Source organism: Sitophilus oryzae, unplaced genomic scaffold (genome assembly GCF_002938485.1).
Source record: "Sitophilus oryzae breed Bouriz unplaced genomic scaffold, Soryzae_2.0 scaffold_1974_pilon_pilon, whole genome shotgun sequence".
NCBI lineage: Eukaryota > Metazoa > Arthropoda > Insecta > Coleoptera > Curculionidae > Sitophilus > Sitophilus oryzae.
The window spans coordinates 3,110,548-3,124,469 of record NW_022146695.1 but is presented as its reverse complement, the minus strand read 5'-3'; the positions used below and the strand labels follow the sequence as shown (position 1 = coordinate 3,124,469).

General features: G+C 31.8%; 2 protein-coding genes across 3 annotated transcripts in view; one reads left to right on the top strand and one right to left on the bottom strand.

Annotated features, from left to right (window-relative positions):
• LOC115883634 (SEC14-like protein 2) overlaps positions 1-11,798 on the top strand; it is a 56,390-nt gene extending 44,592 nt beyond the window's left edge. For both annotated transcript variants that reach the window (XM_030902004.1, XM_030902003.1), the window contains exons 5-10: positions 521-712; positions 809-889; positions 4,189-4,388; positions 4,623-4,771; positions 7,018-7,169; positions 11,508-11,798. In XM_030902004.1, coding sequence (XP_030757864.1) covers positions 521-712; positions 809-889; positions 4,189-4,388; positions 4,623-4,771; positions 7,018-7,169; positions 11,508-11,662 — 929 coding nt within the window. In that variant the 3' untranslated portion in view covers positions 11,663-11,798. The remainder of the gene's footprint in view (positions 1-520; positions 713-808; positions 890-4,188; positions 4,389-4,622; positions 4,772-7,017; positions 7,170-11,507) is intronic.
• Positions 11,799-11,905: 107 nt separating this feature from the next.
• Positions 11,906-12,752, bottom strand: LOC115883637 (thioredoxin domain-containing protein 17-like). The gene is made up of 3 exons (XM_030902009.1): positions 12,507-12,752; positions 12,182-12,263; positions 11,906-12,124 (listed from the first exon to the last, which is right to left on the bottom strand). The coding sequence occupies exons 1-3, from the start codon at positions 12,649-12,651 to the stop codon at positions 11,971-11,973; spliced, it is 381 nt and encodes a 126-aa protein (XP_030757869.1). The 5' UTR covers positions 12,652-12,752; the 3' UTR covers positions 11,906-11,970.
• Between the last annotated feature and the right edge of the window lie 1,170 nt (positions 12,753-13,922).

Below are 13,922 nucleotides of genomic sequence, written 5' to 3'. Positions count from 1 at the left end.
GTATCTATTACGGTTTCCGAGATACCAATGCTCGTACCTCGAATTTGTAGCACCCTGTATATGCATTTATATTTTTGTGACATTATTATTTATGTGTATTTTAAATCCTACAGTGGAAAATTTGTGTAAAGAACATTGACTGGATTTTTAGTGAAATGGCACTAGACCACCTGTTTAAAAATGTAAGGGTAGGTTTCATTTTAACAGAATATATATTAATTTTTAGATTTATTTTCCTTTAACAAAACGTACAAGTACCTTGTAAGAAAACAATTAAATTTGGGCGCGTCTTAAAAAAAATCGACGCAATACTTTTAGATTTTGACCCCGAGCCGCCACTGGTTAATGTGCTAAATCCGCTAAACCGGTGGTCCTCAAAATTTGACTAATTTTAAAAACCACTAGATCTCTCTTATTGTTTTAGATGTTTTATTAAATTACATGTTATAATAATTATTACAACAATATAAATATAAATTGATAGGACATAAAGATAATCGAATTTTTAATTGTTTTTCAGTTATTGTGATACCGTTTGCTGGCTTCGACATTGCTGGATTGCTTCACGCTGTCAGCAAACAAGACCTAATACGCGTCACCATACAAATAATAGAAAAGAATCTAAAAAGAGCCAAGGAGACTGGAGCGAATAACTTAATCGTTATTTTCGACATGGAGGATTTTAATATAAGACAATATGCTTGGAGACCAGGTACCTAGTGATATTAAAGAATAGAGTGTTTTTAAGTAATATTAATAATATACTAAGTCATAAGTAATTTTAAGTCATATTTTATTTAAATTTCAGCTGGGGAATTAGTCATAGCCTTAATACAAATGTACGAAGCAAACTATCCTGAAATACTAAGAGCCTGCTATATAATAAATGGTGTGTATTAAAATAATAAAGAATAAGAGAAAGCAGACGTTTTATCAAGAATTACATTTTTTGAACAGATTAAAAGTAATTTTTTAAACTATCTTTGTCTTAATATGTTCAGCATATTATATACTGATTGGCAATAAAAGGAGAATACTGTAGAAAAAAGGCCAAAGCTTTGGATTATCACCATACGCATACCAATTGGCATTCCATGTTCTTTAAACGACTGATCTACAAAGGCGCGGGTGCTGACAATTCAATCTCTAAGAGCCAAACTGATCTTGAAGAGCTGTGGTTCCTCTGAGACCACCCCCTCACTCTATAATCTTTCCCTCCTTGAGCTCACGCCCGACAACACCGTAGTACCTGTTGGTTCTTCTGGAAATTTCCAATACCGACAAATCTGCCTCACAGAACCCAACAATTCCACCCCTGTCAAAGTCACTAAGCTGGGTGTCCGAGCAATTCTACGCACTCTAGGCATTAAAATTACTTCAGAAAAAAACTTTGCAACAAACCTTGCTAACTCTACGGTTAAAATGTGACCGTAAATTCGCGAAAACCGCATGGTACTGTGTCAGTTATAATGTCTAATGCAGATGAAGTGAAATATCGAAGAGATAAGCTTATAAATTTACCACTTTTTGTTCAAGGCAAGATAAAGCAGTCAGCAAACATATATCGAATTCTGACAAAACATATACAGGGTGAGTCTTAAATAAGTGCAAATATTTTTCAGGGGTGGTATATTTCGACCCCAAGAACACGTCTATGAGGGTTTTTTTCGCTAAAAAAAGGTGTTGAAAATCGCGCATTTTCTTTTCAATCTCCCTGTATATTTTTCGAAAACTTTTTAGAACTGCTTGTTCACCGCAAATTTTGCCACGGTATAACTCCTTAATCTTAGATATTACCATAGTTACGGCTTTACTCTATGGTTACGGCTTTTTATTCTTAATCTAAGGTTACGGCACTAAAAGGGATGCAAATACAGAAAAAAGTCGGTGGCTCTCAAAATTTTTACAAAAAAATCATTTTTTTTTAAATTTTCAAACTTAAGTAACTCGGTTATTTTGGACTTATCTGAAAAATGGTAAAGAGAAAATATGTTTCTTTTATCGAGATCTACCAGCCCTGAAAATGCACTTATTTAAGACTCCTGTATATGTCACTGTTCACCCTGTATATATATGTGTTCACATTTTTTTGTCACTCAGTATATTATATCGCGGACAAACAAAATAAAGACAATCATAACCATAGTAATTATGATTCCAAAAATAGATGAAAAATTGTATATTGTTTTATTAGGAGTAAAAATGATTTGACACTAGAATGAATTGACACTTTTTGTGGCGAGGCTGTACGTTTAACGCTCGTTGAATTTGACACTTTATGTCAGTTTAATAATATATTTTCGTACTTTTATTTTGACTTTTATGCTTGGGCATTAAAATGATGTTTCTATATTGTCAATCACATCGCAAAAATTAATACGTTTGTGACGTTTGAAAAAAAAATATTTGTGAATGACAATATAAAACATATTTTAATGCCTAGGTGTAAAAGTAAAGCAGTTTTATGTTATGATAACAGTTATATATGATATATATGCAGTTTATGATATTAATAATCAATGGCCTAAGCACAAAAGTACAGAAATATATTTTTAAACTGACATTAAGTGTCAAATTCAACGAGCATAACCATAGTTTCTCGATGTACATGGATAGTTACTTAAGCTTCATTCAGAACCTCGCAATTAGTGGAATAAATTAGTGGTTTACACTCTATACTTTTTAGTTTACGATCATTCACAATGTCTAAAACACAATTAAAATCAAAGATTAAAATTATTAGAATATCCTAGCAACAGCTTGCACTAATCAGTTGTATTCACAAAACATCCCCCTTTAGAACTTCGTCTATCATGTTAAGAAATGAAAGTAAATAATAAAGCGCCCCACTCGTGTTTGTTCGCCCTCAAAAAATTTCAATTAATGCCTGTATATATTTTTAATATATTTTTTAATTTACATTTTTTTAATTGTAAAGTAATATATTACATTTAAATGGAATACATTACATAACAATCATGTTAATTACAGGATTACAAGCTTGTTTTCTAACATTTTTTAAATAAAACGAATTATAAATTTTCAATATATGTATATTTGTCGTAGGTATGAAAAAAGTAAAATATAAAATGGACAAACGCTTACTTACATTGCAATAAAACTTCCACTTTTAGTTTTGCAATCCAAACGCAAATAAAATATCTGAAACACTAAAATCACTGAAACTTCCGCGGCTGACAACGAAAACTGAAAAATATAACGGCACTTTTTGTTTTGGACCTGCATATCAACATTACGCTGTACTATTATGTGTTTGTTGTTGAAATAATATAAAATATCTAATTATAACTTGTAAATTTTAATATTTTAACATGATTTTAACTACTTTTGACAATAACTAACTTTTTGTTATCAAGATGACATTTTAGACGGCAACTGACATATATGTCATAATATTTGAATCTTAAATATGTATGTAATATAATTTAAATTACTATAATGCAACTTTATACTAAGAAAACATTTATACATTCACAAAATACAACAAAGTCTAATAATATAGTTTGAAAACAATGAATATTGAATTAAAATTGAAAAAGTTAAGCGCGACCCCTTGTGTCAAAATTAGGTGATTAAATTTTCGGTGACCAGTGGCGCCTCTAGTGTTTGTTCGGGAGGTTGGACTTTTACTCCCGCTTATGGCCATTAAAGAAAAAGTTCTAAAGGGGGATGTTTTGTGGTTGTATTCATAGAGAAAGCCTAATATTTAGCTTATAAAAAAATAAACTTTTGGTTTCTAATGGTTTCTAACCATTTACTCTTGACGGATGATAATCAAAGGCCAAAATGACATTCCTCGCAAGTTTTGAAGTATAATTAGTGGAAAAGTCAAAAGTTTGTTAACTTTTTCCACTAATTGAAAATTCCTACCACTAATTTTGACGTTCTGAATGCTTACATTCAAATTAGAGAAACCCCTAATTTATTCTACTAATTGCGAGGTTCTGAATGAAGCTTTACAAGATATTAATTTTAAATGTTTTTTATATGATTTGCAACGTTTGAAATTGTTTAAAAAATTGTTTGTGAACGTTCGAAAAAAAAATAGCATGTTCTATTTGGAGTAAAAATGACTTTTTGTGCCTGTAATGTGAAACGTACAACCTTGCCACAAATAGTATCATTTTTACTCCTAATAAAACAATATACTATTATATTTTATTTTAGCCCCCAGTGTATTTGCGATAGCTTTCAACATAGTAAAGAGATTTATGGATGAATACACTCTGAGCAAAATACAGATTTTCAAAAAGGACCCAAAAAAATGGAAGGCTGCGTTACTGGAGAATATTTCTGAAGATAATTTGCCAGTATATTTGGGTGGAACCTTAACAGATCCTGATGGGAATCCCAGATATACCACTAAAGTAAGAATGTAGTTAGAGAAAAAAATATGTTTATTCTGTATTTGCTAGATACTACATATCTTTGATAAAAATAATAGTCTTTTCTAAACTACTCGTTCTAAGCCCCCCTCTCCCCCCAGCACCCCTCCCCCCAGCACCCCTCGCCCCCCAGCACCCCCTCGCCCCCTAGTTGCGCCACTCCCTTTCATCATACCTAAACGACTAAATGTGTTAAATTTTTATTATTTATTTTAGATTAAGCAAGGAGGTAAAGTTCCTAAAGAAATGTACAGCAAAGAGCTTCAAGATTCTAATACTTACAAAGATTTTACCACGACGGTTGTACGAAAAGGCGATAAGCATTCTTTAGATTTTATGGTCACTGAGGACAACTGTTTTCTAAGGTAAACTGCAGACTATTAATATACAGGGCGCTTCTTAAATAAGTATTTTAACTGATAGTATCTCCCTAGTGTTTCTCCGGCGATAAAAAGTTATGAGATTTAATTTCTTCTAAAATCAATGCGAGAATAATTTTTAGTTTAAGAAAAATCAGAGGTATACTATTTTTTTTTTCGACGAATTCCATTTTTTTGCTTAAATTTTGAGGTAAAAGTTTTGGGGTAAATCGGATATTTTTTGGGTTTTCTTTCTTGTAAATTTAATCTATTACCTATGTTGCCATATTATCACTTTTATAGAATTACTTTTAAATATTTTTTATATTATTTGCAAGTTGCCGGTTTAAGTTGTCTAAAAAATAAAATTATTTGTGACGTTTGAGAAAAAAAATAGCATGTTCTATTCGGAGTAAAAATAATTTTTGGTGCCTCGCTTGTAATGCTATGCGTATAGCCTCACTTGAGCCTCACAAAAAAAGTATCATTTTTACTCCTAATAAAACAATATACTATTTTTCTTAAAATTTTGACACCCTGTATTTCGAAAACGAAGTATTTTAGAACAAGTTTATAAGAACTTTTTTATCTTAGGCATAAAATTAAAGTACACTTACGCCAAAGTAAAAAAGTGTACAATTACAAGGTATTACTTATAATATTATACCGGGTGCGTCTCATAAGTGGCTGACCCCTATATTTTTTTATTTTTTTCAGATAAAAAAACGAGATTTGGTATGTTAGTATAGGACATAAATTAGGATTGATTGATTTTGATTTTTAAATGGCACCCTCGGTATTTTTGACACTCTGAACAGAATGACATATCATATGTCAACTTCATTTTCGCTTATAAAAAATCGTATTTTAAATTTCAATCTAGAGTGCCATGGTTATGTTAAAAACACTAATTTTTAATTAAGGAGCCTTGGAAAAATAGATTTGATCGTCTAATGTTTTTAGTGTCCTGTCCTGGCCGGTTAAAAGATGTCTAAATTGTATTTTTAATCATATCTCAATTTTTTTGAAATGGAACAAGAGTGGCTCATTAGCATATTTGGAAAAAGCATTTTTTACGAATAATTTGATATCACACACTTGGTATTTCGAGTCAAATTGTCGCTATGAACTGTATGTTGCAACTTGAGCCACTTTTGAGACGCACCGGGTATACGAACGTTTCAAATTGTTTAATAGTATATTGTTTTATTAGAGTTTTATTAAAAAGTAATTTTTACTCCGAATAGAACATGCTATTTTTTTCAAACACCACAAATAAGTTTTAAACAATTTCAAACGTTCCAAATAATATAAACATATTTAAAAATCATACCTTGTATGTAATTATATATCGAGAAACTATGGTTACGCTCGTTGAATTTGACACTTTATGTCAGTTTAATAATATATTTTCGTAGCACTTTTACACCTAGGCGTTAAAATACCTTTTTATATTGTCAATCACGTCAAAAAATAATAGTTTTGTGACATTTGTAAAAAAAAATTATTTGTGATGTTTGAAAACAAATGCTATTCGGAGTAAAAATACAGAGTGGCGGCGCCGCGGAGGCTCCAAGGAGAACGCCAATTTGTATTGAAATGAAATTTTGTGAGCGTATGTAGGTTAATTCACAGCACTTTTTAAAAATATAGAGAGTTCTACAGGGTGTCCCCCAAAAAGTTACATATCAAAGTTGTGTTTTTTGTAATGGAACACCCTATAAGGAGTAACTTGCTTTTAAAAGTGACTAATGTTCCATATTAATTTTGTCTCACCCTGTATAACTCTTCGGGTCAAATTTCAGTTTAGTTTAGCATACAATGGATACTGTAATTAAATATCAGGCTATACAAGGTCAACTAAAATTCAGGTAGCTGTAATCGAAATTTCAAATTTACTCTTCATTTTTACAAAATGTGAATTATGTCAAAATTCTTAGATTTGAGGTATATGCTTCTTCAATAAAACTCACCTTTATTTTTTTCCTAAAATCCGAAAATCAATTAATATATAGGGTGTTCCATTAGAAAAAACACAACTTTGATGTGTAACTTTTTTTGGAGACACCCTGTATAATTCTATATATTTTTATAAAATGCTTTCAGTTAACCTACATATGCTGCCAAAATTTAATTTCGATATTAACTACCGTTCTCCTTTGAGCTTCCGTGAATTTACTATTTTACTGACCTGGCTCTATTACCTTTAATTCTCTTTTTTCGCCACTTATCACCAAATTTGTATTTTTCAGGTGGCAATTCAAGACGGAAGGGCACGACATTCGTTTCGGTATCACCCTTAAGGACCTCGAAGGCAACACTAGCTCCGTAGTGCGGCATTCGCGAGTTTCCTCCCATCAGATCGACGAAGTTGGTGTTTTGGCGTGCCAGTCACCGGCCACCTGTAAGTTTCTGGCAAATTCCTTTACCGCACAATGTAGACCAGACCTTATTTTACGAGGGTCCGTTTCAAAGTTATTACCTTTGATTGAAACAATTGAGAAGATACCCTAGATCATATATACTTACGTGGATAAATCAACGTCATAAGTTTAGCATTAAAAAATATGTTTCCAACATTACGACATCCAAAGTTGCACGTATTTCCAAAATAATCACAATTTTATACGGTTTAAGCTTGATTTTCATGCATCCGTTGTCCGACGATACGTTGATACGATATTAATTTTATTGGTAGAATTTACAGACTTTGATTGGTAAGAAAATAACGCAGTTTTTAAATTTATTGCATTTTCATGCCTCCGTTTATCGGATTTTGTATTTTACTAAGAGTGAGTCCCAGGTGGGACCCTCCACTGAGGCCGCGAGGGCCTATTGTGGCTCAGTTTCTACAAGCTCTTTAATAGAAAAGAGCATTAAAGTTCGCCCTCAAGACCCAGCCTTTTAACATAGGCCGTTATGTCCGAGGGTGATATGTCTTCTAGGTCTGATAAGTCTAGCGTGGGTTTGCCAAACACTTCAAACCTGGTCCTGCCCCCAGCGGGGCAGGTACACATAATGTGCTTCATTGTTTCGTCATCTTCCATACAGAGTCGGCATTCGGCGTCTTCCACCAGTCCCATCCTCTGTAGGTGTGATCTCAGCCGGCAGTGGCCCGTGTATACTGCAGTAAGCGTACGCGCTCCGTTCCTACCAGCCTTTAGGAGTTCATCTGTTCTACGTTTGGATGGCCCTGCTAGGATTGTTTTGGCATGTTCCATTCCGGGACTGTCATACCAGTCTCGAAGCGTTGCGAGATTTTTTGGTACGCTAAGTGTCGGTTCTGGGCCCACGAATGGTGAGCCTGCACCAGTTTTGGCGAGGGAATCAGCACGTTCATTTCACTCTAGGCCGACATGTCCCGGTATCCATATTAGCGACACTTTGTTTCCATCTCCTAATATATTGAGTAGTTTCTTACAATGAAGAATCGTCCTGGACGTACTTTTCGTTGCCTCAAGTGCTTTCAACGCGGCTTGACTATCCGAAAATATGCTTATTGTTTTCCCGGTGTATTGCTGTTCTACCAGCAGTTGCACACAGGTTTCAATCGCATATAGCTCAGCTTAGAAAATAGTGGTGTGTTTTCCAAGACTCTGGTAGATCTCAGTCTTTGGACTGCTGCAGTAGATTCCTGCGCCAGATCCTTTAGCGTTTTTGGATCCGTCCGTGTACCAACACATTTCCGCAAATAATAAGCCGTTTCTCGGCTTATCCCATTCGTCCCTATTCGGAAACAGGACGTTGTAGGTGCGCGTCAAGAGTTGGATTGGTGGTGTGAGATCCGAGACCATTCCCAGAATCTCATCCGATTGTAGTTCGTTTATCGGATAGACGTTGGTGTTATTTTATATTTTCGTTTCCATAACGATTTTGCTATTTTACTTATATTTTTATTATTGTTAGAATAAATTTGTCAAAAAAGTACCAAAACGTCCGTTGACGGGCTGAAGTAAAATATTTACGGATGAAAAGTGGCGCGAAAACGCTATGACCAATCAGAGCGCCGTCGGACCATCGTATCAACGGATAACGGACGCATAAAAATCAAGCTTTAAAACTTTGGTTTAGAAAGTACCCCTATCATATGTTTATTATTACATTATTACGTGGATAAGTAAATCACTATGGAAACTGTCTCACAAACATATCAACGACTTCCATTTATCTTCTTTTTTTGTTGCACACGCGTAGTGATGTTAATATTTCAGAAATTTTTGATTGTTGCAGGAAATTTTGGGAAATTTTACAGTTTTACATATTTTTTGTTGATACAATAAAGGAATAAATTATGTAGATAGACATTTGATACCAACATGTAAGTGGAAAAAAAAACAATAAACATAATATTAGTTGTTATATTTTTAATAAACAATACATAACTCATAAAAGTCATAAACATAACACATAACAACAATCATTTGGTAACATTTGTACTTTGTACTTAAACTATGAACTATGACTATGAACTTAAAAAAAAAACAAAAAAGCACGAAATATAAATTTAAAAAACGTAAAACACAAATAACTGAATTATTCTATTCCGGAATACTTTCAGGCCCCGAGCTGGTCCCATCTTCATAGGGTATTATAGTAGTAGTAGTAGTACAGTCTTCGTCAGTTTCTATTTCCAAATCAGATATATTTGATGTATCATCTGGTTCTGATTCTGAAGGATGGATCTCTATCTCTACGTATTCTAGTGGTTCTGGAGGAGTTTCATGTTGTTGAATATCAAGCTCCATAATCACTTTTTGTTTTTGTAGTAATAATTTATTGTTATGAGCTACGAACATTATTTTGCCGGCTCTTTGTACAGTTAAGCGATTCCTTTTTTTAGTATGGATAAAACTGTAAGTACTGAAACTTCTCTTAGTGGCTGCAGATGACGTTGGTAAGGACAGCAGAGCAACAGCTAAATATTTCAACTGAGTATTTTTACACATTGCTTGTCACCAACTTAGACAGTCTACATCAAAGTCTACATTTTTAACTGACATCCAAACGTAGTCGAGAGCCCATAAACCCGATTTGGCGCAATCATTTGTTACATCTGTAAAAATGGCTTCTTTATTATTGACAAACTGAGGATGTTTGTTGGTGATATTGTTGATAAATTCCATAGCGGCTATGTGTTTCTTCATTGTTAAGGTGCTCTCCCAGGAAAGAGAGGGGTCCAAGAGATTCGCGGCAAAATGCATTGGTTTAAGAGCCATACGTTTTCTATTTTGTAAGGCGAAAAGCATTCTTTTTTTTCTGATTTAAGAATAGGCATACTTGATACACTTTCGTTAAATTTTTGTTCAATGTCTTGAATTTCGAAAAGAAATTTCTTGCAAAATTCGGATTTTTGCGAATATTCGCGATTTTGGGATCGAATATTTCGAAAATTTCTGAAATTTCCTGCAAAATTCGAATGGAAATATTCGCTACCTACCAACATCACTACACACGCGGTGCTTCTACTCTGTCTATCTTTGTCGAGGACCAATCGTCCACGCGCCACATTTGAACATTAATTTTAAAAATTTAATTTGTTAAATGCATATATTGAAAAAATTGTTGATTTTTTTCTTAAAAATCAAAACGCGTTTCTATAATGGTACCTAATTTAACTTCGTTTTCATTCTTTGATAGATTGATATTCATAGAATTTTAATTAACGTCATATTTTTTGTTGTTTTAAAATGTTAAAGAAGCACAAAATTTATTTAGTTCAATACTATGGAAAGGGTGATGATAGTTATCGGAAAATCTGATACTTTAACAACAGCAAAGAATACGATGCTAATCAAAATTACTAATAACTATCAATCAAAGAATGAAATGGATTGATATTACCATAGAAACGCCTTTTGATTTTCAGGACTTTAGGAGAAAAAAAATATGAAAAAAAATCAACAATATTTTCATGTTTTTCTTAACTTCCTCTAAAACGGTATGAAAATTTGGAAAAGTATAAACGGGATTAACCATTTACAGAACAAGCAAAAATTTTTAATTTTTCTCAAAATGTCAATAATAAAAAAGTTTTTCCTCTTGTAAAGACAATCCGGGGACATACTGTATATTGAAAATTTATTCGTGCTAAACATAGAATAAACAACAAAAATATTTTTTTTATAGGTACTGAATATATCGTATGATCGAAAAATGTTGTTGAAAAATATGAATAATTATACAACTGAAGAATAAAATATTTAAGTGGTATAAAGGAAATCGTCTATAGGTTATTGAAGGTTTTTATTTTTTGTATAATATATTTAAATACACCGTTACAAGTGGCAGAAAAAAAAATGCTTGGAGAATTTGTTGCAAACTTAATGCTGAAATTTTAAGTCATATATTCCAGAATTATTGGACGGGGGGTGAAAAGCGTAGGGCATATTTTTCCATTTCATTTTTTCCATAAGAAAGAGCAAGTACCGTATTTTCGCAAAATAAACGGCGTCAAGTTAGTTTGGAAAATACGTTCGATGGTATTTCCCATATAAAACAGCGATTTCCAAGCTAATTTAACATTTTGAAATCGGACAAAAAATTAGTCAACTTGTATTGCTGGTTGCATACGATCAACCCCAGCCCTACTTATATTCATTCTACACCTATGATCTAGGATTCTACCCTGATTATTCTACCAATATAGGTACATAGATACCATAGTAACATAATATAAGGAAAATTATAGTATATAACTTCTTAAAAAATTATGCATAATAGATATGTTTTATACCATTTACAGATACTGTTACTTTTGACAACAGCTACAGCCTTTTAAGAAGCAAGAAAATCCAACACTGTATTTTTATTACCCCTCCTGTCCGAAAAGTAGACATATCTCCTACAGAAAATGAAGAAATTGCTCTATGCAAGGAAATAGAAAAACTAGATGTATAGTTAGAAATTCTTAAGCAATAGTTAATATGAAATTATAAATAATCTTAGATGTATAGGTCTGTATGTGTTGTATATGTTGAAACTATGAGACTAGTATTTCTACTTTATTTTTTATAAAGAATGATTTTATCTATGAAAGCGTTTTATTTCATCATAAAATTTAAATATTTCATAAAGAAAATATTACTTTTATAATATATGTATAAATCCACCTTTAATGAAATGTCAAAGTAAACACCAATATTGATTCACTAGTGTTTATTAAAGCTTATGTTAAATCTGGAGTTCAAAAATAGAATTTTTTATGCTCAATCATCGTCATTGAAAATCATTTCTACTAACTCAGGCTTTTCCAGTTGTTCCCCGTTGAGTCTTTGTGGCTTATTCCATCTTATCAGTGTTGGAACAACTAATAATTTTGTTCTGGCGTCTTTTCTAAATCCACAGTTTGGATCTTTCCACCTAAAACCATATTTGTGTCGATAATGTAATTCTAATCAATTAAAAATATAAACTTACGTTTCTCTATCTCCTACTTCTACAGTAATAAAATGTGAATCTTCCGGAAGTTGTGATATCTGTTTTTCCACTATAGGCCAAGCTAAAAAATATCCTTATTCTATAAAAAAAAAACTATTCAGTCTACATTAATTTTTAAAATGTTCAATAAAGGTTTTAATATACATAAAAAAGAGTGTAAAACAATAAGTAGAAAAAAAACGTAAATCCTAAAAGAAATTCTTCATTTCTTTAAAAGCAATGAACTAAATTTTGTCTAAAATGAGACATATGTTCCCAAATTAACTGGTAAAATTAAAAATACAATTAATAAATTAAAATTTACCTTTGACGCAGTCAGGACACCAACTCTCTCCAGAGGGTAATTTTGAACCGGTGAAATAAACGTGCACCAATTTTCCACTTGCTTCAAACTTGTCGAAGAATTTCGAAAATTCTTCGTATCCTGCTAAATGTACTTTGACGACCATATTAATAATAACGCCCTAACGCGAGATAACATAAATGATAAATAAAAAACCGACGATTTCCAATCTCTATTTATGCCAAATATGACGTTTCAACATCTGTTTTGAGTGTTGCCAGTTGTATTATGGTTGTATCAGTGCCTTCTATTAAAAGATCAGCCTACGGGCGAGATTTGTGACGTCACGCTAGTTAGATATAACGGATTAATAAATATGTTGTAGAATACATGGAAAACATAATTATTCCTCAGATTTTTGGTTTGTATTTTAAAAATGATATAGTTTAAATGAAATATACATAATATACAGTTAATAACTACAACATATATACCTATTTATAGTAATAAATACTTTGGCAAATAAACTATAAACCATACAAATGCAGCAAATATTTTACAATGTACAAATAATGTACTTTGATCTAAAAAACGGCGTCCATAAATTTTTTATTTATCGTGATTTTTGTGTGTGTTTTTAAGACTCAACAATTCATCAATAAAGCTTAAGTGGAGTGTGTTTTGGTGCTATGCCTCATCTTTGTTGTGTTCCTGGTGGAAAGGAAAGTGGGTATGAGTTATAAATCAAGACAATTCTATTGAAAATATCTTTAATAAATTGAAAAATAATATTCTCCCCAGAATGGTCATTTCAGAAATCTGGCTAACGCTATTTTTTTTTATTCATATTGTGGTATCTCCATATCAAGTGTTGTTATTAGCTTCGATAGATCGCAAACACGTAAGATAAACACGTAAGTATGTATTATCATAGTCAAGGGAAAAATAAAATAATATGTGTATTAAAGATCATTAAAAAGATTATTATTTTGAGTTCAAAATTAAAAAGGGCTTTTTGTAAAGACAAGAATGATAAAGTTTATAAAGAAAGAATGTGTTTTTTTAATTTTTAATATAATGTATGTAAAGTCATAACATATATTTGTTTTTTAATTTTCCATCAAAAGTACGGATTATTTATAATACCAAATTAGCCAAATATTTAAAATTGTAGAATACAATATCAGCAACAAAATAACAATAAACCTTGTGTATATTTGCAATACATATTAATTAATTTTTAAGAACTTTAAGGTGTTACTCTTACACCTAAGAAATTCATTTTTCTTTGTTTTAATTGGTCGAATGTTATTTACATTTTATTTAAGAATTATACAAATTAATGGAAGGATGGAATAGGATATGCAAAATTAAGATATTCTTAACATTTATTTTCCAAATAAAGCATAAGATTAAGACATAATAAATATTATTAGA